Below are 26,007 nucleotides of genomic sequence, written 5' to 3'. Positions count from 1 at the left end.
CCTGGCTGTTAGTGTAAGACAGGTCTCATCTCCGAGGGTCAGGGATGTCTACAGCTTCTCAGGGAGGGAAAGCAGGAGGCACTGCTGTGGCGGAGGTGCTTCTGTGCCCCCTGGGCGTCTGGAGGTGCAGCTGGCTGTGGGGGGGCCCGGGTGACCCCTGGGACTGTCAGGACTCACTGCAGGATCTTTCTGTTTCCACAGGGGACAGAGCAGAGGGGGCAGAGAATAAGATGGGTGACAAGGCAGGCAGCCACCGGAGGCTAGGCAGCAGCAGCGGTGACGGCAGCAGGAGCCCCCCGAAGCCCGCGGGCCAGGCCCTGGAGGACGGGGTGCGGCGGCTGTCCCTGCGGGGCCCCGGGCGTGCGGGCCTCACGGACACACACGTGGTGCAGATCGGCTGACACGCCCTGGCCCCGGCGAGGGCCAGTGTTTATACACGAACCGGACGGAGGACATTGTGCCAATAATCACAAAATATATGCCAAATCCCAGCCCTTTCCTCTAAACCGCACGAGTGAGGCTTCAGTGGGCTCGAGAGCTGGAGGTCTGTCTGTGGGGCGAGTGCTCCTGGGCTGGCGTGTTTTCCCGTGCAGTCAGTTGCGGGCGGGCTGTGACCGGGTCCACGGCCTTTGTTGGAACGGTCCCTGTCACGGTGTCATGCAAGCAGTAACCTGTTCCCAGAAAAGACCCTGAGCCAGCCGAGGGCCTGGGGAGCTGAGCCCCCAGCAGACTCAAGGGCCCACTTATTTGGGAAAACAGCCTTGTTCTCTCCTTTAGATCCCGTGGGGCGGGGTGGGGGGGGTGGTATCTAAAGGAAAACAAGTGCACGCAAATGAAACTCAAATATTTGCAACAACGCTTTCTGATCCAGTGAAGGCTTTAAAAAAAAAGAAAATCCAAGAACAGAATTCATTTTCATCATCTCTGGTTTTCAGACGGGGGCGTTTAAAATGTGTTTGCTGGGACGCCCGTTAAAATACTTTTGTTTGTCGAAAGTTGCCATGAGCTGCACTTTTTGGGGTGGGAAGGGTGAATGCCGTGTGGGGATGGGGGGACTCGGGCAGGGGCCTGTCGTGGATGGGAGCCTGTGGCTGCGGGCGGGGAGGAGTCCTGTCGCGTAAACCTCACCCCACCAGCCAAGGGGACTTATTCTAAGGCCCGTGCATGAGGAATGGTGGCCAGTGTTGTTCTAGGTCGACAAGGTGTCGGTTTCTCTGTAGGCTGTAACTTTTAAAAATAAACAGTTATTTAAGGGTTATGCTGCACTAGTATTTCTTAAGCGGAAACTGTCCCTTACAGCTAGGAAAGGGAGGGGGCACAGGGTGGCAGGGGCTGTTGATAGAAGCGATCGTGTCTGTTATGCTAACAGTGTTCAGTGTTGTAGCACTGCTTTTCTTGTTTCCATGGCTACCCGTATTTAGAACATTGTATTTTGTCCTTTTTTGTTAAGAAAACAGCATTTCTAAAAGAAAAAACCCATTCACGTCTGTCAACTTATATATATATATATGTCATTTGTATATCTCTTCACACTGTCCTCTTTTTAATGACTGATACAGTATCCTAATTACAAGGTTATTTTGTACTTGTCTTAATACCTTGAGTGTAATAAAAATGGCTTAAGAAAATGTCTTTTTGTGACTTCAGATAAGGAATCCTGATACTGCCCGAATCTTCTGTCCGAGGCAGCCCTCTTGCCATGAGGAACATGCGTGCACTGGTCACCTGTTCTTATTTTCACTTAAGGTCCTGGGTCCTAACAGTGTACGCCCTGATTAGCAGGTGTGAATTGGAATTCCACTTCTGCTGCTACTGAAGCTGAGCAGTATGGAGACACGGTGGGCTCGAAACAAAGACAAGCGCTTAGGCTGGAGGCCTGGGCGTCTCCCGGTCTCAGCCGCAGGGGCTGGTAAGTGATGTGGGCAGCCCTGGGCACTGGGCTTTGAAAAGCTCCCCAGCTGATTCTATTCTCTTTCTGTACCGGTCCAACCAAAGTTAGTCATCGTGCGCTCTGTTTAGAGCTCTCTACAGAATTCACACTGCAATACAGTAATTGCTTATATAGGTCTCCCCATTGGGTTTTGAAGGCAGGGATTAGGTCACAGTTTGCATCTAAGATAAGATCTTTAACACACAAGGCTCAAATCATGCCTATAATAAATACCCCTGTTATGCTTTAGATTCTTCTTTAAAGTCATGGAAAATTAATCCACCTAAAGTATGTTAAAAGTGAAAGCACTGAAGTATTTACCAAAATGAAATCTCACTAACACAACAATCTGCCACTAGGTTGAATGAAGAACACTTTTTTTTTTGGTAAAAAATGTGAATTTTCATGCAAGTCATGAGTTCTGTTTTAGATGGAACATACCACATGAAGTTCTTTAATAATTTCTCTAGGTTAAACTATGCAGTTTCCATAAGTATAAACATTTTATTTCGATTAAAGGTAATAGAAATACAAAAGTTTTAATAGAGATGAAAAATGCCACTATTTTTAGATCTTTAAAATCTTGACTGAGCATCATTCTACTCTAATGGATTTTTATGTAAACAATGGGGAATTTACACATAACAGTATCTTGCGACCCAATCACCATGTATTAAATTCTTAATCATGTTTTTTTAGAGTGCTCTTACCGTAAGAACACTGAACTATATGGAGCAATTTAAAGGAAGGCTATACAAACTAAATTGTGATATCTTCAGTGTCTCAGACTACTGCTTTCCTCAACCTGATAAAACGGCACTGATGACTATACCTCAGTCCTCTTCAGTGAGTCAATGGGAGACGGGTGTCCAGCCTCAGCAACCGTCACTCTTAAGCATGAGCATCTCCACGCTATAAAGTCAACTGTGTTTCTTAAACTCTATCCTTTCATGACCTCTGGGCAACAGTAAACACTTAAAGTCATAAATAACACAGAACTAAAATCTCATGGTAACACAATTCATTTGGTCATTTGTTGCCCAGGACACACAGGAGAGTTAACAACACAAGCAGGTTCACCTTACAACATGTGCTGCCAAAAGACAAACACAGCGTAAGTAAGTTCTCCAGAGAAGCATCCCCGCCGCCGTTCTGCTCCGTGAGTCTGCACTTCCCTCCTGCGGTCTTGGTACGGGCGTCCATCTCAGTGCTTGACTGCGTCTAACCTTTACGGTCGTCTACACGCTTTCATATAACATGGCCCCTAAGTGCAAGCCCACTCTGTACACACACAACCAGTAAACAGTACTTCTGAGCGACAGAGGGTAATTCTGACTACATACAGTTCTCACCACACAGCCTGACTTCAGCGCCAGATTCCCCAGGAGCGTTTTGAAGATTCCGCTCTGTTCTGACTGCTGCGTTACAGTGTCCTCGAGATCTGATGTCTGGTGAGCGTACGACCCAGCGATCGCTGCGGTTTCTGTCACTGCAGCTGTGTCGTCTTGATGGGGATAATACTATTAAAGTCCAAGAAAAAGGGTCCTTCTTGTTTGGGCAGGAAAGTACTGGGAATGATATTGTAGATCCCAGCAGGTATGTTTTCCATTTCCAGGTAGCAAAACCCACACCTGTGTTCAGGGAAAACGAGAACCAAGGTTTTTAAGTGATGATGCTCCAGAAGGCAGAGTGTGAATCAGACAGCAATCAAAAAGCCAACATTACCTGTAGTCACCACTGGACTTCCTCTGGAACCCATGGGGACCAGGGTCTCCCACCACAGAAACTGTTACAACTTCAAATCCAACACTGTACTGCCTAGCAGTAAAAAAAGAGTACATCACTGCTGTTACTAAGTCGTCTCACACATAGACCCAAAATCACTATACCTAAAGTGCAGACAGACTATTAAGTACAGGTTTCTAAAGCTTCAGTAGGAGGGAACACCACTCTGAGGCACATGCATACTAGTTTTACTCTTAATTACAGAAAATGTGATTTATCTTTTTAAGTTGAAGCCATAAAGGTGGACATTTTACGAAATTTACTTTAGAAAAGACTGTATTTTTATCACAGGCTCTCAGAGAATAATGCTAAAATAGTGTATTAGGCAAAAAAAAAAAAAAGGAAAAGGAGAGAATCCTGAAATAAAATCTAAATTTATAGAAGAATTAGCCTATGGTAGACGTGACATTCCAAATCAGTAGGGAAAGGATTATTTACGCAGGTGGTGATGACAAAAACTTAGGAAAAAAAACTGTTACACTGTATTTCACACCAAATATAAAACACAATCCATATGTATTTAAAAAATAAAAACCATAGAAAAACTAGAAGAAAGCACGGTGAAACTGATATTAGGGCAAGACTTCCTGGCCACAGCAAAATAAACCAAAAGAAACAGGTTTGATTATAATGAAAAAAAAATTTTTTGTTATGTGAGAAAAAATCTGGGAAAAATGCCTGCAAATATGTGAAGGAGTTAATATTCTACATGCTTACAATTAAAAACATGACCAGTGCAACAGAAAAATGGGCAAAAGATATGAATATATGAAGAGAGAAAAAATACACAGTCAATAAACATTCTTCCATATTCAAGCTTCCTAGAAATGAAATACAAAAGGGCAATTATGTACCTTGTTTTGCCTATCAAACTGGTGACATTTTTGAAAATGATTGTAGAAAAATAGCTTACTTAGTCCTATCTAAAGGATTATTAGTTTCTTTCAAAACAGTCTGTAATTTCCAGCAGGCAAAATTAAGCCTAGTTTTATTTAGAAGCTGGTACTATTTTTATTTGTATTCTCCTTTTTAAACCTTTTAAAACTGGGAAATGCAACACAACACACAAGAAATATAACAGAGCACGTGAAACATCTGCAGCTCAGCAGCGGTGAGCAGACGCCCAGGTGTCCCCGAGGCAGCGCCAAGCAGAGCCCCCGTGTGGCCCGCTGGTCACGGCTTCTGTCCCCAGAGCGAGCTGGTCTACCGCTCCCCTCCTGCCCTGCCTGCGGCGGGGCGGCCTGAGCGCATCCTCAACGGCAGTTCAGCTCCACCTGCTCTTGGCCTCATGCAAGGGGAAGCACAGTGCACACTGCGTTGTGTGGCTTCTGCCGCTCAGCTCAGCCTCCGTCCTGAGACCCGCCAGCCTGTCGTGGGGAGCTGTTCTTTATTTTCACTGCTGTGTAGGACTCTGCTGCTGCTACCGCTGCTAAGTCGCTCCAGTCGTGTCCGACTCTGTGCGACCCCACAGACGGCAGCCCACCAGGCTCCCATCCCTGGGATTCTCCAGGCAAGGACACTGGAGTGGGCTGCCATTTCCTTCTCCAATGCATGAAAGTAAAAAGTGAAAGTGAAGTCGCTGAGTCGTGTCCGACTCTCAGTGACCCCATGGACTGCAGCCCACCAGGCTCCTCCATCCATGGGATTCTCCAGGCAAGCGTACTGGAGTGGGACTCCATTGCCTTCTATGTAGGACTCTACCACATGACTATTTTTTAGTCTTTTAAAAGCCACTGATGAACACTGGCTGTTCTAAATTTTGGCTCTTACAATCTACTGGCTGTTGGGATGGTTTCTCTTATGACATGCCTGTTAAAAGGTTTTATTTTTGTTATTTTTTAAAACCTACAGGCTTTTTTCTTACTAATGTAGGATATTTACAAATCTTTTCATGTGCTTGTTGTCTTGAGATGTCTTTCCTTATCCTGAGGCTATTATCTCCTGTTTTCAGTAAGATACCTGGAACTGAATTTTAGATGGGATGTGAGTCAGAGGCCTGATCACCTTTCTTGCACATGGATATTAATTATTCCAGCACATCTTCCTCACTATACTTACTGTCTTTAATCACAGATGAAGTGTCCATACAAATATGTTTCAAAACCCTATTCTGTTCCAGTAAGCTCATTTTTAACACAGTATCATTAATTTAAGAAAGTTAACTTTATCACAAACCTTGGTCCTCTTAGCTCGATCAGTAGCGGCCCCGTCTTTTCTATATGGAATTGGTAAATGGGGTTATTTTTGTGAGTCTCTTGGAAATTTCCACATCCTCCGGCACTCTGACCACTCCACTTTCCATTAATCTAATAAAACAAAGCCTTTGTATTAACAAAACTTCACATTCTAGAATTCTGCTTTAAAGACAATAAAATTCCTCTGCGCCTTTTAAAAGAAAAAAGGCAGCTCTCCACTGGGGTTCCATCATCTGTCTCTTCAGTGTGACTCTCCAATCAGCCCGACCACCTTGCTGTCTCAGCCCTGTCTCCACCCCGTTTTCCAGTCCTCCCTGCCAAGGATTCCCCCTCAAATCCTCTTGCCCACATCCAGCCCACCCTGTAGAATCAGTCTCAAATGCTGCGTAAAAGGTTCCTGCACGCCGCCGTCCCTGCTGACCAAGGTCTGCACGCATCTTCTTTCTCTGAATTCAACTTTTCCCCACAGGATCACTCTGAGCCCACTGAAGTTCATGTGTCCCAACCCGGACTGGAGACTATACTTACAGTCAAATCCTACAATGTTTTTACTTTGTAAGAAACTGTTAAATGTGAAAGAAAAAAAAAAGGGACTTCTAAGACTTCAATGAGACTGTGACCCAAAGGAAAAAAATCTCTTTTACCTGTTTTGATACAGTGTACGGGGAAGGAATCTTTGAAAAAGTAAAGCTGCATGCTGAGTATACCTAGAGTGAAAAAAAAATTATTATAGTGATACAATGTATACTTACAACACACTTTAGAATGTTCTGGAAGACTAAGAAATCAGCTGGGGTAGTTGACAGCCCTGATTCTGTGGGCCTCCTGTACCAGGGCAGGATTAAAGGACTGCAGGGGGGTGGCCAGGGTGCTTATCTTGGCTCCGCTGCCACCAACTGCGGCTCTGCTTGGGACACACCACAACCCCCCAGGCCTTGGCTTCTGCATCTTAAGAAAGCAGCTCCCCAGTGTCCCTTTCATCACTAAAAATCTATTCCTTTGAGCTTCTCTACTAAGTTACGGCAAACAAATCTATGAAGAAGGTAATTACAATGACCTTCCCAGTTACATGAGAGCAATATGTTTACAGGCAGTCAATTTCCTTTCACTAAGTTCAAGGTTTTCTTTTTTAAGTCAATAGAAGTATTACGAAGACTAAAGGAGTTTTTATTGCTCTGTGAGTTTACTGGTCCAATATACCACATTGCCTCGGGAGTAAACCACTACTCTAAAACCTAAAATATTCATTCAAAATGTTATTAAAAATAAAAACATTTCGTTACTGTTCAAAAACATTATTTTCTGCATGAATCACCGTCATAATTTAACAAAACTGTTATATAGATAAATACACACTCAGCAGTGCATAAAGATCAATCTTCATAAATAAGCCTTTTGTAGGTAATCTCACAAGCAGAGGCGTTACTGCTCTCTATCATCACTCTGCTGCGCTGGCTTACTTACCCGCACTGTGTAATGGATGGTGTTCTGCTTTTCATACTGGGAAACCACTAGCGTAAAGGTGTGGGTCCCCGGAGTGGTCAGCTTTATCTTAGTCAGGTAGTGAGGGCTGTTAATCCGAATCCCATCAATGTATGGAGGTGGGTCAGCTGTGAATAAACAAGTGGGTTTACAGAAGATGGGACTTTACTCTCTGTAGTTTTTAAGTTTTATGGTTGATGGTAGGAAAAATAATTAAATGGATGGACATCCCCTTAATTCTGTGTTTAAAATACAATGGTATTAAAGAATTACAATTTCAATTTAAAACTTTAAACAACTTAAAACTTGAAAATTAAATAATTTCTAATACACAGAAAGCAATCTTTTTGGAACACATTCAACGAGGTATATGATAATCCCTGCTATTTGCCCTGTGTCTTATTTTTCTCTCCTGGCAGAGGATTTTAAAATCAACATTAACTTCTTTTTTCCTCCTGAGGAAATTTTTAAAAAAGACACAAAGAAGTATATAAACACGTTATCTATATCCTCTAGCACTCAGGATTCAATTATCCTTTTTTGTCACACTAGCTAGCTTCTTTGTAAAACAGTTCCTTTAACCACCACCATTAAGTCTTATTCCATTCCACGCTGACGGATTTGATGGGCATCTTTGCAGACTTTTACACACACAGAGACACACACACACGCTCGTGACTAAAGAAACAAGCAGTGTGTGTCCTGTTCTGCACCTCATTTCTCACTCAGGCTTTTGGGATCCGTGCTGGTCTACACAGGCTCACTCCTTTCAAATCTGCATGTGCAAGAGCACACGCCGTCATGTGAGGTGGACACGCTGTGTCTGTGCGTCCCCATCTGGGTGTCCAGATGATGTGGAGATCTGGCTTATTTCCAGGATTTTGCTGCGACAGGCAATGCTGCCTGAGATATCCTTTGACAGGCTCATGAGTCAAGGCTGAGAGAACAAAGTCATTTCATGCATATCAATTAAGTCATTTAAGATCAATGCTATATTGCTGATATTATTTAGAAACACTGAATATTGATAATGTAACTTGTAGAAAAAATTTTAGTATCTCAAACGTAGTAAGTCTCTTGTGCTTAGAGGTGGTGTGGTCTAGCGTGAGGGGGAAAAGGACTGGCAGTCTGTGATCCAGAACAGTCTGACCTATGTCTCAATTTACTTTTCTGTTGGACGGAGAACAGTCCAATTTACTTCCAAGTGTCGTGATAAAAATAAAACTGTAAACCAGAAAGTGCCCTGGAGTGGCAAAGTCGCTCTGTGTAAGAGAGGAAGGAAACTGTTTTTTTAAAAATCCAGCACAAAGAGTAACAAGTTCTTTGAAATTCCAAAGCTGTGTAACACGTTAACGCTAGGATCGTAACTCACAACCTTTGTGTTTTGGATGTATAATGACCAACATGGAAAATGTGGCTTGTTTAACTTGATGTTTATCACTGGACCGACTGTGTGTCGTGCCCACCCCAGAGAACCTCAGGATACCCTCGGTGCAGTGGGGGAAGAAGGCCACCTTTTCCTAAGATCAAGCAAAATGAAACTCGACAAAACCACTTCTGACCCCACCTTAGCCATCCGTGCCTGCTCCTCCACATGGCCTTCTTGAGAGAGCCTCACCTCAGGCACGCCCGATCCTTTCCCCTGGGATCCCAGCCCACCTGTGGCCACTCTGTCCCTGTCAAGGTCAAAGATGCTGCTGGGCTGCTAAGCCCACCTGTCTCCAATCTAATCTCAGTAGGTTACAGCAATGGGAGAGCTAACAGGGATCTCAAATTTAACAAGACCCAAAGTTAACTTCTGCTCCACTCCACAGCAGATCTGCTCCCTGCCTGGCTCCCGCACCGCAGTCAACGTTACACCTTTCTGCTTCTCAAGCCAAAAATACAGGTGTCGTCCTGGACTCCTGGCCACTGCCCAGTAACCCAGCAAGTCCTGACAATCCTAACCAAACGCAAACCTATCCCCTCTTCATCCCCACTTTACCACCACAAGTTCAAACCACCATCGCTTCTCACAGAAATAAAAATCACCTAATTGGGTTCTCTGCTTCCATTTTTTGTCCCCTCAAATATATTCTACAAAGAATTTTCTTAAAAACAAAACGCATACACACATCAGATAATGTCATTTTCCTGAGACCCTCCAAAGATTTCCATCATGCTTGGAGCAAAATTCCGACCCTTTCCTGGGCTGGGCGGACGGAACCTCACGTGATCTAAGCCTGCATACATCTGACCACTTCTGACACCACACTGCCCAGGCCTCCGGGTCTTCCTTCTCTTCCCAGAAAACATCCATGTTTGGCCCATGTTAGGGTCCTTGAACTGGCTGTTCCCTCTGCTTGCGATGCTCTTAACCTCTGTCTTTGCACAACTGACTCCTGTTCGTCACTCAGAGTTTCTCTTCCTCCTCCTCAAAAGGCCTTCCACAGCCACCCAACCAAAGTGAACAAGCAGTCATGAACACCCTATGTTACTTCTTTCTACACAGGTGTCAGTATTAAGCTTTTTTCTCTTTCTGTCTCCCAAACTAGAATATAAACCAGTAGTTCCTACCATGCAGTAAATGATGAAAAATTTTCTTTTGACATGAAAGCAAAATGGTCTCAACACAGTAAGTCAATGCCTTATAGGGGAAGATTCACTGTATCTGGCAGGAAGGTTATCACAGAGGAAATAACATAAATTGGATCTTAACCACATTCATTATAAAGAATAGAGGAAAAGGAATGTGTGGGAAGAGGCCAGGGAGAAGAGACTCTTGGTGGAAGAACGGAGAGAGAGGAGGGCAACACGGCATGATGTGCTCAGGAGCAGCCAGACCTGCGCCGAGGGTGCCTTAAGGAGAAGGCCAGAGTGTAAAAAGCCTCAGACATCTCACTCAAGAGCCTGGACCTTATCCAAGAGTCCACAGAAAACCACAGATTTTCTGATCAGAGAAAAAGATAGGATTTAAATTTTAGAAATAAAGCTCTGACAGCAATGTGCGAGAGTGCAGAAATTCCAAATTTCTGAGGTCTCTAAATTTAAAAAAATAACACAACATAAGTAGCATAAATAGCCACACATCTGTGTGAGCGGTTTCTATTAGTCTTATCAGCATAATTATTAATTTATTTGTATTACCTACATAAAATTTGTCATTTTTCAAATTAACCACACAAATAGAATTTTAGTGTTTGTTTGAATGTCTGTTTACTAAACATACCTGGGTAATAAACTTTTTTCCCATCAGTCTTGTATACAACCATTGTGATAAATTCTCGATTGTTAGCAAAATCATCCTAAAAGCACAAAGAATTCAGTATGGTTAGGAAAATCGACTCACTATGTTCCTGTGTGTGTGTGTGTAGGTGAGGAGGGGAGGAGGAGATTATTTCTAAGTTTAAGAGCATTTCCATTTAGTGTTACAAAATATGTCAATTAAACTGTAATTTCAGTAGGTGAGCATGCTGTATGAAGCAATGTACTACAAAAACACTCTAAAAACCATTAAAATTATGGTTACCCTTTATAAAACCAGGCCTAATGCATCAGCATTTCCAAAACCCCTTTAGCATATTTTTATGTTAATATTCTTAAGATCTAAAGTGTATATAATTAACACTAAAACTCTCACTAGAAAGCATAGACCCCCTCATGCTGTTCTTCATACATGATTTCTGAAAGAGATTTGAAGTGTATAATTGTAAATTATCAATTTCCTTTGAGGAAAACGTTCATTCATCTAAGGAAACACTGTTTTCGAGCCACCCATATAAAGGAAACAGGCTGGTGGCCAAGTTGCGCATCTCGCTCATGTTGGTCTAACTGTGTTTGAAAGAATGTCTGCGTGGGATGTAAGGAGGGTACCAGTACCTTGTCCGTTATGTGCCTGCTAAGCAAAACCCAGACCGCGGCGCCCCCCTGTGGACACTGCACCTCCAACTTGTACTGGGGGTTGTTGGCCAGGCTGTAGGCGTCCTTCACGGGTCCTTGCTTAGCGTCCCAAGTACTAAGAGACAACATCAGCAAGGAGGTCGTAGTTAAACTTCTCACAGAGCTAAGCTGAGACGCTATTTTAAAAAGTTTGGCTTCAAATACAATCAGGTTATAAGGTTTCCTTGTTTTCTTTTGGCGCAATCAAGAAGCATATGAAGAGAGTGACTATTACATGGCAGTTCTCTACGCATGCGGTGTGCTTAGTCGCTCAGTCATGTCCGACTCGCTGTGACCCCATGGACTGCAGCCCCCCAGGCTCCTCTGTCCATGGGGATTCTCCAGGCAAGAACACTGGAGCAGGTTGCCATGCCCTCCTCCAGGGGCTCTTCCTAACCCAGGGATGGAACCCAGGTCTCCCACACTGCGGGCAGATTCTTTACCAGCTGAGCCCCCAGGGAAGCCCAGGAACACCCGAGTGGGTAACCAATCCCTTCTCCAGAGGGTCTTCCCAACCCGGGAAATGAACCGGGGTCTCCTGCATGGCAGGCAGGTTCTTTGCTAGCTCAGCTACTAGGGAAGCCCTCTATGGGCGTGATAAAACGAGAGAATACTAGTCTTCCCAAATCATTTCATTTTAAATGAACAAAGGGACACTACTATGAAGCATATTTTGAAATGTGCAAAAAAGTTACCTGTGAATACATGTTGATTCTTTAAAAAGACCTGGATTCCAACTCAAGTAAATTACATCATAATACTGGCAGAGATCATCCCACGAAATCCAAAATATCCCTAAAAATTAGACGTCTCTGTTAGTCTAAAAAGACCTGACTGACTCGTCAGCTGAGTACATTTTACACTGGTAAAGCATGTTAAACACATATTATTAGACTAAAAAGTTATTTACCATTGTCTATTTTCTGAGCTGTTCGAGGATCAAAGTTTAAATACTTTTGCAATTCTGGGGTCCAGTTTTTTACATCATTTTCACTATATCTTCCTTTCCAACGTAAATGACTCCAAGGATTTTTCAGTTGGATAAATCGCAGCCCCTATTAAAAAAGCCAGGAGATAACAAAGTTACAAAACAATTTTACCCCATTTTTATTAGTTATATCATTCTCCAAGTGAGGATGCAGTTTGAATCTGAAATTACTATTCTTTAATCAGCACTTGACTGAGTCCCATATCCGATCAGAAGCTGTAAATGGCTACCTATCTCTAGAGGTACGCTATCCGTCCGTAATCACTACTCACTTGTGGTCATAGATGATTAAGTTTACAAATCACTTCCTTAGTCACAGTAGTCACATTTCAAGAGCTCAAGGACCAAGCGTCCTGGGAGCTAGATATCACATAGCACGGGCACAGCATGTTTCATCCGGGCAGGAAGTGCCACTGGGCCAGGCTGCCCTAGAGCGTGAGGTGTCTCCTGTCCTCTCAAGGCCTCCTCTGCTCTGGCCTGCTGGCCCCCAGTGCCCCGTCCTCACGCCTGGCTCTCCCTGGCCCCCAGTGCCCTGTCCTCACGCCTGGCTCTCCCCGGCCCCCAGTGTCCTGTCCCCACGCCTGGCTCTCCCCAGCCCTGCTCTCAGCCCCGCCAGCGGCCCGCACTCAGTCCCCACACTGAACGCCTCTGCTCACGCTGCCCTGCTCCTGGCGGGCCCTCTGGTCCCCTCTGACTGCTCTGCTTTCAGATGCTCTTTAGCACCTTCCTCTGCACACAGGCCTTCTCCGGTTCTGGCAAGGGGGGGCTGCTCTCCAGGCGCAGTGCACGGCCTCTCACAGTGGGGGCTTCTCCTGGTGCAGAGCTTGAGCTCTGGAGCACGGGGGCTTCCGCAGTGGCAGTGTGTGGGCTCAGCTGTTGCGTTTCCAGGCTCCACAGCACAAGTGCAGTAGCTGCGGCGCAGGAGTGAGTAGCCCCGTGGCATGCAGCGCCTCCCCAGACCAGGGGCCAAACCTGCGGCTCCTGCGCTGGCAGGCGGGCTCTGCGCCGCTGAGGCCACCAGGGAGGGCCCTTCTCGTTCTAATTACTTCCTCTCCTTTAAAGTTCTCAGGGCTAACAACCTGCGTTACGTTAGTTTACAACGAACAATATCCTATCTTACATCATTTCCTACTTCTAATGCAGGAGTCTCGTCTCCCCAATGCAACTATAAAAAATCCTTGAAATGGTTAACATTATTATCCTGTTTCAGAAATCTCTACTGAGTTTACAGTATATACGCTCAGTAAATACTGAGTATGTCTACAGAGTTGATCATATTGACTCAGAAAAACAAAAGAGCGTGTAAATCCAAAAGATCTGTCTTATTTCAAGGAGTCAACTTAGAAACTTGTATTCTTTTTCTAATGATGTCACAAACCAAACAATTTGGAAGATATTTAAAACCACACACACATACACACATTTCTTTGCCATTTTAAATGTGGCAAATCATGGCCTGGGATAGATGCGATTTTTGGACATAAATCATACTAATTTCTCTAAGGCCGCGTTCCCGGGAAGCTCATCAGCACAATTTCTGTTCTTAGTCTCTTCTGCATCATTTGTGCCTCACCTGCCCCTGCCACACATCAGCCAACAAACGCTGAACTCCTTTCTGACGCATGAAACCTATTTCTGCATGAGCAGGACATCTCTTTATTCCGGGACTTCATCACTCTTTACAGCAAGGAGTGTAAAGGAGTAAAAGGATAAACAGGAGTTGCTGCCAAGCTTCAGAGGAAGGTCCCAGGTGTCACTGGCATTCAAGGGCACGAAGGCACGGCTGCAAATTTTGTTTGGATAGAAAACCAGCAATTCAGAGGACCCTGAATGGGGGAATAAATGCTAGAGAACTAAGACAGTAATCAGGTTTATGATGAAACATTCCATGTCCAGGTACTTCCAAGTGGCAGCAAAGGAAAAGCCTCAGGGACCCCTTGGGAAGATCTGTCTGAATTTAAAGACAGCAGCTTAAAATGGAGATGTACCATCAAAACAGACTATGGAATATTACCCCAAGGAGACAAAAATATTACTCAAACAAGGATAACTGAGACTAAAGTGAAGATCGTAAAATACATAAGAGGTTTGAGGCAGTCAAACAAAAGGATAACACTTTCACTCAAGTATTGATATGAAAATATCACTAAGTAAAAAAAGTCACAAATGATGTAAGATTGGGAGCAGCTTTAGTCAAAGAGGAGGCACATCGGCAAGAACGTGCTCTAGAGAAAAGAGCCTGAATGGATCAATAGGGAGGGATTTTGAAATAGAAAAGGTATCTCAAAACTGATAGCACAAATCACATAAAAATGATGAACCCAGGGAATTCTTCCAATCTGTACCCAAAGATCATAAAGAAAGCCCCGTAAATGCTAACACAGCTGAAGAAGCCTTTCGGGAGAGATCAACCCTGACTACAAAGAGACCACCACATAGACAAAAGAGAGAGCGACAGGCAGGAAGGCCAGGGCCCCGGCGGCAGGCGGAAGTAAACTGCGAGGGGCAGAGTTCTCCTTCTCTGCACAAAATTAAGAGGCTTCTTCTAATTCTGTGTTGAGGGCACCTGGTTCTGCCTTGAGCTAACCCATGTTTTTCTCACGGAAATGTTTTTAAGCTATTCATAAAACTATGTGTTTGCTTTGGAAACTGCCTTTCTTCAGAATAGTTCCAACTAAGACTAACTTTTTTCCTTTTCTCAAACCTTGGGCTGATGATGGCTCAATAAACCAGTATTCCTGTCAATTGATTTATGGCCAGGGGATGACACACCTCTGCCATCCTATCTCAAAAATGCGTATTGTGGGAGAGGGGCCTGGTGAAACTCCCTCAGCCTTGAGAAGTCTCTCTTGTCTGATTAATGGCTTGCTGAGAGACATAAAACACCTTGCTAAAAACTAGCACTCTTTCTGTCCCCTTCTGATGTCTGTCAGAAGCTATCTCTACCTCTATTATACATTAATAAAACTTTGCTATACAAAAAGCTCCAAGTAGTCATGCTTCATCTCTGAACTCGGATTGAAATCCTCTCCTCCGGAGATCATGAATTCCGGCATAACATGGGGCTCACAGCAGCAACCTTTCAAAAGGAAACTGGAGCCAATTCCATCATGTGACAAGCCTGCTCAGGCTGGTTGTGTTTCTGCTCAGTAACTTTCATAGCATTTTGATGTGAATGTGAGCATTATCACGGTAAAGAAACCCATCACCAGGCCACACTTCACTCCATCTTCACACGCTCCAAAGTGCCTTAATCATGGGACACAGCCCAACCCATCAACACGCCAGCACCAGCTCTAGGCACCCCCGGGCTGCTCAGACAGCTGCTCTGGGACCTGACTGTGCCCACCCATGGCTGGCAGCCTGTGTGTGAGGCAGGGCCTGGCATCCAACTGGGCTCATGGTAGTCAGCCCCTCAGAGGGGCCCAGGCAACCTGTAGAGGGCACTGCTTGGGCACCGAGCTTGGCTGAGCAGAGGGGTGTGCCACTGGGCCCACAGAACGTCTCCACTTCTCCAAGACCAGGAAACACAAGTGACATAGTTAACACATAAAAACAAAAACAAAACGAGGCAGAAAGAGGCAAAAGAAGAAAATGTCCCCAGTGAAGGAACAAAGAAACCCCAGAAGAAGAACTAAGCAATCTACCTGATAAAGAGTTTAAGGTAATGATCATTAAGATGTTCAGTGAATTCAGAAGAATGCATGAACACAGTGAGATGTTTAATAGTTAGAGAATACAAAAAAGAAACAAGCAGCTGAGGAACACAATAGTGGAAATAAAAAGCACATACCAGAAGGAATCAATGCTGGATCAGATGGTACAGAGGAATGGATCACTGAGATGGGAGACAGAGAAGCGGGAACTGCCCTAGCTGGAGAAAGGAAAGCGTTTCTAACAATGAGGATGCTTTAGGAGACTTCTGGGACAACATCAAGCATACTGACCTGCCGGGGGCCAGCGTGAGGAATTCTGTCCATGGCAAAGGTCACGAGGAAGGAGGCTTGGCATACGCAAAGGCGTGATCAAGCCTCAGGAAACCCCCTGTTCCCGAGCATCTAACCCCAAAACCAGAGTCTGTTTTATGCTCTCACCTACACTTCTGACTTTACGGGGGGCTCTCCCCCTTAACCGTTTCTCTTGGAGAAGGAGTAAACGTGCAGCTCCAAGACAATAAAAATTCCTGGGCATGACAAGAGTGTTTCAGCTTGCGGACTCCTCTGAAGGTTATCTAGCCCACCTGTATAGGTTTGTCCGGCCACATGTGATTGTTTACAGCCTCCCAATCTGAGAGGCACGAGATGTTTTAGACTTACTAAAGGCAAATTATTTTGGGGAGTTAGAAATTATTAGTATAGTTGGTTAGGAATTATATTGGTGAAGGGTTCTTCATTTGTTGTGTCAATAATTGCTGCTAATTCCCTGCTCTGGGTGGGACAAGGATGTCTCAGGTCAAACCTCTCTGCTGACAGACTAGCTTCTGTGACAGGATTATCCATACTCCTGCCACTAGGCACATGATTGTTTACTACCTCTCAACTGTAAACAGCACAGAGAGTTTTGGAGTATTTTGAGAGTCTTAATTAGCATAGGGCTTTTTCTTCTTGTTGAGTCAATGACTGCCGCCAGGCCTCCATATCCTTAGGCACTTGGGAATATATTAATCAATGTATTTGGAATATAGCAAAGGAAATATAGTAGTTTTTGATGTTAGCAATACTAGACTTTTTGAGTTAATGGATTTTCTCTTTTGTAATAGATCACTGTGCTTTGTTTTAAATCACTGTGTCCTTGCTATGTAAAGAATGTAACTTTATCATATCTTAAGACTAAATAGATCTTAAGAGGAGCATTGGTGAAAGGATTTTCATTTGTTGGGCTAAATCTCCATGTTCCCTACACTTATAATGAATATAACTAACATATAGGAGAAATAAGTATTAACCTTTAAGTATATAGGAAAAATAAGTATTAACCTTTAAGACTAATCATGTTAACCTTGGGTTAAATAAATTCCTTTCTTGATTGTAACTCACTACACCCTCACCCTATAGGAATGTAACTTCATTTGGAGGGTGGTGCCTGGTTTAAGAAAAAACACCCTTGGAAGAAATAAGTTTTTTGGTTATCAGAAAGAAAGGATCATAAAATGTCAGCAGGTCTCACTCATGGCCAGAAGATGATGGAATATCCCTAAGACCTTTTTTTATATACATTTATGTGAAGCACCTGATTTTGATAAAGGTCAGGACTGCTGACCCCCGCGTGACTCTGTATTCATCCCTATGTGTAACAAAAGGTATATAAGCAAACCCCAAAATAAAGAAATCGGATCAGTTTCCGGAAAGACTGATTCCCTCATGTCGTTCTTTTCTGCTCCCCATTTTTCGGGCTGAATTCCCATCTGGAGCATGGATGCTATTCCACGTAATCCAAGTTATTCAGCCTCCTTTTCTCCACTAATCTTCCTGCTACACTATCCATTTCTAATCTCTCTATATCTGTGATTAAATATGTATTTTTCCAAGGACGCCGACTCCATCCCCCCACCTTCGAATCACCCTGGATCCACCGGGGCTGGACCCCGGTACTGACCTATCATTCCCATCACAGGGGTCCGAGAAGGAGAACAGAGAAAGGGGTAGAGAACTTAAAGGTCCACACCAAGATACACTGGAATTAAAATAGGAAAAATTATTGGCAAAGAGAAAATCTTAAAATCAGCAAGAGAAGAGCAAAGAAATTCCCATATGACCATCAGCCGACTTGTAGCATAAACCTTGCAGGTCAGAAGGGAAAGGCACAATATATTAAAAGTACTGAAAGAAAAAAAAGCCTACAGCCAAGAATACTCTACCAAGTAAGGTTATCATTTAGATTTGAGAAAAAGGTAAGACAGTTTCACAGATAAACAAAAGCTAAGAGTTCAGCCCTACTAAACCCACTTTACATCTCTAGGCACACCTCTGAGTGAAAAAGAAAAGGCCACAACCAGAAAATTACAAAAGGAAAAATCCTATTGGTAAACGTAGGCGTACAATAAAGGGGGCTTCCCTGGTGGCTCAGATGGGAAAGAATCTGCCTGCAATGCAGGAGACCAGGGTTCGATCCCTGGGTTGGGAAGATCCCCCAGGAGAAGGAAATGGCAACTTACTCCAGCAGCCCTGCCTGGAGAATCCCATGGACATGGGAGCCCAGTGGGCTACAGTCCATGGGGTCACAAAGAGTCGGACATGACTGAATAATTCACACACACACACACACACACACACACACACACACACAAACACTACACAGAGTAAAGCCAGTAGATAAATTACTTATAAAGCTAGTAGAAAGGTTAATAAATAAAAGCAGCAAAATCATCTATATCCACAATATGTATGGTTAAGGGATACATACATAACTTAAAAGTATGGTAAGAGATACATACATGCCAACAAAGGTCTGTCTAGTCAAAGCTATGTTTTTTTTTCAGTAGTCATGTATGGATGTGAGAGTTGGACTATAAAGAAAGCTGAGCGCCGAAGAACTGATGCTTCTGAACTGTGGCGTTGGAGAAAAGTCTTGAGAGTCCCTCGGACTACAAGGAGATCTAGCCAGTCCATCCTAAAGGAGATCAGTCCTGAATATTCACTGAAGGACTGATTCCAAAGCTGAAACTCCAATACTTTGGCCACCTGATGTGAAGAACTGACTCACTAGAAAAGATCCTGATGCTGGGACACTGAAGGCGGGAGGAGAAGGGGATGACAGAGGTCGAGATGACTGGATGGCATCACTGACTCGATGGTCATGAGTTTGAGCAAGCTCTGGGAGTTGGTGATGGACAGGGAAGTCTGGTGTGCTGCAGTCCATGGGGTCACAAAGAGTCAGACACAACTGAGCAACTGAACTGAACTGAAGGGATACATCAAACAAAAAGATGTAAAATGTGATGCCAGAAACATGAAATGTGGACAGTGTCAGTAAAACTGCATAGTTGTTAGAATGCATCTGAACTTAGAAGGACATGAACTTAAAATAATCATGTGTAAATATATGTATATGCACACACGCATGATACATATGCATTGTTATATGCACACCTCGGGGCTTCCCAGGTGGCGCTGGTAGTGAAGAATCTGCTTGTCAGTTCAGGAGACATAAGAGACATGGGTTCAATTCCTAGGTCAGGAAGATCCCCTGGAGGAGGAAATGGCACCCCACTATGGGATTCCTGCCAGGAGAATCCCACGGACAGAGGAGCCTGGCAGGCTACAGTCCATGGGGTCACAGAGAGTCAGACATGACTGAGTGAGCCCAGCATAGAGCACACAAACCTCATGGTAACCACAAGTCAAAAATCTCTAACAGACACACACAGAAAAGACAAGGAATCCACTAAAGATAGTCATCAATTATAATGAAAGAGAACAAAAGAAGAAAGAAACCAAAGAAAACTGCAGAAATAACCCTAAATGATGACCAAATACCTATCAATAATTACTTTAAATGTAAACAGACCAAATCAGAAGACATACAGTGGATAAAGGAAATAAAAATAAATAATAAAAAAATAAAGAAAACAAGACCCATATAAATGCTGCCTATAGAGACTCAGTTCAGATCTAAAGACACACACAGACTCCAAGTGAGGGTATGGAAAAAGGTATTCCATGTAAATGGAAACAAAAAGAAAGCTGGGATAGCAATACTTTGTATCAGACAATATAGAGTTTAAAACAAACACTGTAATGAGAGACAATGGATCAATCCAAGAAAAGATAACAATTTTAAATACATATGCATCCAACAGAAGAGCACCCAAATACATAAAGCAAATATTAACAGACATAATGGGAAAAATGAACAGTAACACAATATTACTAGGAGGTAGTAACACGCCACTTGTATCTATGGATAAATCACCTAGGCAGAAAAATCATCATTAAGAAAACCACTTATCTTACACATTAGACCCAATGGACTTAATAGATATCCACAGAACATCCCATCCCAAAACAGCAGAATATACATCCTTTCCAAGGGCACACAGAACATTCTCCAAGACAAATCACGCACCAGGCCTCAAAACAAGTCTCAAAAAATTTAAAAAGACTGAAACCACATCAAACATCTTTTCTGACCACAAGAATCCAAGACTAGAAATCAACCACAAGAAAGAACTGCAAAAACCAAAAACATGTAAGAGCTAAGCAACTAATAGGTCACTGAAGAAGTCAAAGAGGAAATTTAAAAACATCTTGAGATAAATAAAAATGGAAACACAACAATCACAAAAGCAATTCTAAAAGGGAAGTTTATAGTGATATAAGACTACCTCAGAAATAAAGAAAAACCTCAAACACCTAACTTTATACCTAAAGGAACAAGAAAAAAAAAAAAACCTGACAAATTTTTAATTAAACTAATCAAGGAAGAGAGCCCAAATAAGTCAAATAAGAAATAAGAACGAAGTTACAACTGACATCACAGAAGTACAAATGATCATAAGAAATTACTACAAACAATTATACACCAGTAAAATGGACAACCTGGAAGAAATGGATAAATTCCTAGAAACATACAATCTCTCAAAATGGAATCAGGAAGAAACACAAGACATGAACCAATCAACTACCAGTGATGAAGCTGAACCAGTAATTTACAAACTCTCAACAAACAAAGTCCAGGACCAGATAGTTTTATGGGTGAATTCTATTGAATGTTTAAAGAAGAATTAACATCTATCTTTCTCAAAGTATTCCAAAGAGCTGAAAATGAAGGAATGCTTCCAAACTCATTCTCAAAGACCAGCATTTCTGATACCAAAACTAAAAATACCATACGAAAAGAAAACCACAGGCCAGTATCACTGATGAATATAAGATGCAAAAATCCTCAACAAAATAGCAGACCAAACCCAACAATACATTAAAAGGTCACACACCACGATCAAGTGGGATTTATCCCATGGATGCAAGGACAATTCAACATTTGCAAATCAATCAAGGGGTAACACCACATAAACAAACTGAAGAGTAAAAATCATATGGTCATTTCTATAGAGGCAGAAGAAGCTTTAACAAAATTCAACATCTGTTTATGATAAAAACTCTCAACAAAGTGGGTACAGAGGGACCGTAACATAATAAAGGCCATATATGACAAGCCTACAGCTAACTTCATACTCAACAGTGAAAAACTGAAAACATCGCCTCTAAGATCAGGAACAAGATAAGATGTCCACTCCTGCCACTTTTATTCAGAGTCCTAGCCACAGCAACTAGACAAGCAAAATAAAGAAAGGGAACCCAAACTGTTAAGTAAGAAACAGAACTGTCACTGTTTGCACAAGACATGATACTATACACAGAAAATCCTGAAGATGCCACCAAAAAACTATTAGAACTACTAAGCGAATTTGGTAAAGCTATAGGATACAAAATTAATATACAGTAATCTGTTATGCTTCTATACACTAACAACAATCAGGGAAATTAAGAAAATAGCTTCATTTCCAATCACAAGAAAAATAATAAAGTATCGAGGAACAAAACTAACCACGGAAGGGAAAGACCTACACCCTGAAAACTGTGAGACACGGATGCAAGAAATGAAAGATGACACAAACAAATGGGAGGCCACATCATGCTCACGGACTGAAGAATTAATGTTGTTAAAGTGCCCACACAACCCAAGGCAGCCTACAGATTCACTGCAATCCCTGCTGAAATACCAACGACAATTCCCCCAGAACTGGAACAAATAACTAAAACTGGTACAGAAACACAAGAGACCCCAAAGAGCCAAAACAATCTTGAGAAAGAAAAACAAAGCTATGAAGTCTCACAATTCTCTGATTTGAAACTGTACTACAAAGCTACGGTAATCCAAACAATATGGTACTGGCACAAAAACAGGCACATATATCAATGCAACAGTACCGAGCCCAGAGATAAACCCATACTTATAACTAATTTATGACAAAGGAGTCAAAAATACACAGAGGTAAAGAAAGTTTTTTCAATAAATAGTGTTAAGAAACTTGGACAGTTACATGTTAAAAAAAAGGAGCAGGAACAATATCTTCCACCATAAACAAAAATAAACTCAAAGTGGATTTAAAGACTTCAACCTAAGTCCTGAAACCATTAAACTCCTAGAGGAAGGCATAAGCAGTATGGTCCTTGGAAGTATTTTTGTATCTGTGTCCTCAGACAAGGGAAACAAAAGCAAAAACAAACAAATAATGTTACATCAAACTACAAAACTTTGCAAGGTGAAGGAAACTATCAACAAAATGAAAAGGCCACCGACTGAATGGGAGAAAATATTTGCAAATAATATATCTGATAAGGGGATAATATCCAAAGCATACAAAGAATTCATACAGCTCAATATGAGAAAAATAGAACCTAATTTTAAATATGGGCAAAGGACTTGCACATTCATTTTTTCCAAAGAAGATATACAGATGGCCAACACATATATGAAAAGATACTCAACATCACTAATCAGGAAAATGTAAATGAAAACCACAATGGGATATCATTTTATACCTGTCAGAACAGCTACAGTAAAAAAGACAACAAATAACAAACGTTGGCAAGGATGTAAAGAAATGTACTTTCAGTGGGAATGTGAAATGGGTGTAGGCATTATGAAAACAGTATGGGGACCCCCCCCCCAAAAATTAAAAACAGAACTGCCATATGATCAAGCAATTTCACTTCTGGGCATTTGTCCATAGAAAATAAAAACACTAATCTGAAAAACACAAATGCACACCAACGTTCACTGCAACATTATATACAAGAGCCGAGATACGGAAACAACTCCACTGATGGATGAATGGATAAAGAAAAATAACTGGTATACATATATACAATGAAATGTTAGCCATTAAAAAAGAATGAAATCTTGCCATTTGTCTTGGATCTTGGGGGTATAATGCTCAGTGAAACTGTTAGAGAAAGAAAAATACCGTATGATTTCACGTATGTGTAGAATCTGAAAAACAAAACCACTGAGCAAAGAGTATAGACACAGATTCACAGATACAGGAGAAACACAGGCGGCTGCCTGAGTGGGATGGGGAGAGGGGTCGTGAGTAAAATAGGCGAGGCAGACAAAGAGGCGCAAACGGCCAGCTACAAAATAAACAGGCTGTGGGGATGAGATGTTCAGCGCCGGGGCTACAGTCAATAATACTGTGGATGACTTCGCACGGGGACAGATGGTGGCTGACTGTGGCGACTGTTTTGTGATGTACGGAACCATCACATCACCACGCTCTCCACCACCCAGGGCTGCACATCTATCACACCTCGATTTAAAATAAAGTATGAAAACCACAAGCAACCTTTATCATTACACAATAACCGACATGCCAAATTGATACTGTGTGAATAACGCTACTGATTCTTAACAAGGCTATTATTTGAGAAGCTTACTTCACCAAGATTCAATAACTTTTTAATGCTTTGTTTTCAAGTCAAACCACAGGTACCTATTTTTCTCTTAAATATGTTATTTTCCCAGTTTCTCCTAAACAATCAGAACAAATATTTATTGCTTGAAGTAAATGATGTATCTTTACAGAAATTTTCCTCACATTCAAGCTTACTTTCATACTGTTTCATTGTCTAGATTTAAATCTCTTGCCAGACACATTTATTAACATCTATTTCAAAGGATATTCTAACAGTAAAATTATTATTAAATAATAGCAACTGTTATTCCCAATGTTTTACTTGGTTTTTGTGGCAAGATACATTCCTAAACAAACACAGATATTTCAGTTTATTTCACATAAATTAAAAAACTTTTTTTCTTTATGCAGTCAATTTTTACACCACTTTTAAAGGGAGAGACAATTCTATACAGAATGGTTAGTGGTACAGCAGTGGCTTTAAGACTGTAAATTTTAAAATGCTGCAGCACATCCCCACTGCCTTCATGATTCATATAGTTCCATGCGCCACAGAAGAAAATCAATTTAAAAACACAGTAGTACCCTGTTCTTGGTTATTGATCACTACTTCTTTCTGTAAGTTTAAGCAGGAAAACTGAATATACAGCTGGTTAAACTTTTCAGTAACTAGACAGCTTAGTTTCTATACCATCAGGGAAAGAGAGCTCTTTCCTTAATGATGTTTATATCTTCTAATCTATCGTACAGACATATTTTTCAATGAAAAAAAACTAACCAATAACACGAGAAGTAATAAAGTCAACGTGCCAATATCAGAACACAGAGAAAGGGTCTGAAAAAGGCCTCCTAGAGCAAGGGCTGCTAGGAGGACACTTGCAAACCCACTGGCATGTTCCTTATTCATAGGTATCCTCTTAGTTTTCGTCCGGGCACAAGTATTCACTGAAGGCTCTACAGTCTGACACTGTGTCTGAGCCCCAAAGCCAACAGACAGCCCAGAGCCTCGAGGGACATGTGTTCACCTCAACCCTAAAAAAAGAGGCGTACAGCGTTCCCGTTCCGCCGTCAACGTCTGTACTGCCACTGTCTTTACACTTCCCACCTTTTTATTCATCGTCTCCAATGGGAGAGGTAGAGGTCAAGTTTAATGTAATAGGCAGAATGGTTTTCAAACTCGGTCTAAATCTTGACTTATCAGTATTTAAAAAGCTCATATGTTATTTGGAATGCTTCCAATGTCTTACTAGCAAACGAGAAAAGCAAGGGAAATGAAATGTGAGGTGGAACCTTGAATTCTCTGATGTCCAGCACAGCGTATGCGTGTGTGGGGACCAGGCCCCACTTCTCGCCTTCAGCCTCGGTCATCACTCCAGTGGACGCAGTGATGAGGACATCTCCTTTGTGAAATCTGGAATGGGCCCAACAGATCAACAACCAGAGGTGAACATATCCGGACCTCAGATTACACCATCTTTCCTTTCATCCTGTAGTTTACATCAAAATTTCCACCAAGTGGAAATCTTTTCTAAAACAGGCTATTTTCAACACCCACCAGAGAAGTACATTTTTATTTTATAGCAAATCAGAAAAAACTATCACATTTATTTCTTTTTCCTCTCAGTTTTAGACAAACTAATTCTCAGAAACCTATCATTGAAGAAAAATAAATGCTAAATTTTCAAATGACTTACAAACAAAGGTGAAGATGGAAAATACCAAATGCATTTCTCCCAAAGCCGTGTAATTTTATTTGTCAAATCACTGAGCTTTCTGGTTTCAAGACTGAATGTGTATTACTGTACAGACAGTTTTCCAGCTCTTCACTCCATTTAAGGCTTAAGCTATCTTTATGTTCTCACCCTCCTCTTTTCCCACTTCCCTCAAATTGGTAAGTACTCAGGAAGTACAAAATAGTCTTTCCAATATTCCTTTATCCAAATGTTTTGGATTATCTACCATCTGGATTAACCGCAAGCGTCACTGAGGGCTGGCTAGAGCGAGTGCATCAAGTGAATATTTTAAAAACACAACTTCCCGAATAACTGAGAAGGACAGCCTCTGCAGTATCCATTCTCAACAAGACATGAAGTTTTTAAATGGCCTCTTTTAGTACAAAAGAGAGAGAGAGAGAAGTGTTTACCTTTGGTAAAGCATTCGGAAAGAATTATCCTTGCTGAAAGTCTGGCTGTCTGAATGCATGGCGATCCTTTCTGGTATCCACCCAGTCAGGGCATGAAGATCAATGTTCTGCAACATAAACCCAGTCAGGACTGTCACTGTGGTTTTCAGG

At 42.2% G+C, this 26,007-nt stretch overlaps 2 protein-coding genes across 2 annotated transcripts in view; one reads left to right on the top strand and one right to left on the bottom strand.

Annotated features, from left to right (window-relative positions):
- Positions 1-1,475, top strand: part of SH3BP5 (SH3 domain binding protein 5) — a 71,375-nt gene extending 69,900 nt beyond the window's left edge. The window contains exon 9 of the mRNA XM_018052954.1: positions 202-1,475. Within this exon, the coding sequence (XP_017908443.1) occupies positions 202-401 (200 nt within the window). The 3' untranslated portion in view covers positions 402-1,475. The remainder of the gene's footprint in view (positions 1-201) is intronic.
- Positions 2,415-26,007, bottom strand: part of CAPN7 (calpain 7) — a 50,973-nt gene continuing 27,380 nt past the window's right edge. Inside the window, exons 11-21 of the mRNA XM_018052948.1 lie at positions 25,858-25,964; positions 25,005-25,125; positions 12,221-12,365; positions 12,006-12,105; positions 11,251-11,386; positions 10,601-10,676; positions 7,375-7,520; positions 6,555-6,617; positions 5,891-6,021; positions 3,656-3,748; positions 2,415-3,561 (exon numbers count right to left, since the gene is read on the bottom strand). Coding sequence (XP_017908437.1) covers positions 3,417-3,561; positions 3,656-3,748; positions 5,891-6,021; positions 6,555-6,617; positions 7,375-7,520; positions 10,601-10,676; positions 11,251-11,386; positions 12,006-12,105; positions 12,221-12,365; positions 25,005-25,125; positions 25,858-25,964 — 1,263 coding nt within the window. The 3' untranslated portion in view covers positions 2,415-3,416. The remainder of the gene's footprint in view (positions 3,562-3,655; positions 3,749-5,890; positions 6,022-6,554; positions 6,618-7,374; positions 7,521-10,600; positions 10,677-11,250; positions 11,387-12,005; positions 12,106-12,220; positions 12,366-25,004; positions 25,126-25,857; positions 25,965-26,007) is intronic.

The sequence above is a fragment of the Capra hircus genome, chromosome 1 (assembly GCF_001704415.2).
Source record: "Capra hircus breed San Clemente chromosome 1, ASM170441v1, whole genome shotgun sequence".
Classification (NCBI taxonomy): Eukaryota; Metazoa; Chordata; class Mammalia; order Artiodactyla; family Bovidae; genus Capra; species Capra hircus.
Note: the sequence above shows the minus strand (reverse complement) of the source record. Positions and strands in the feature narration are given on the sequence as shown.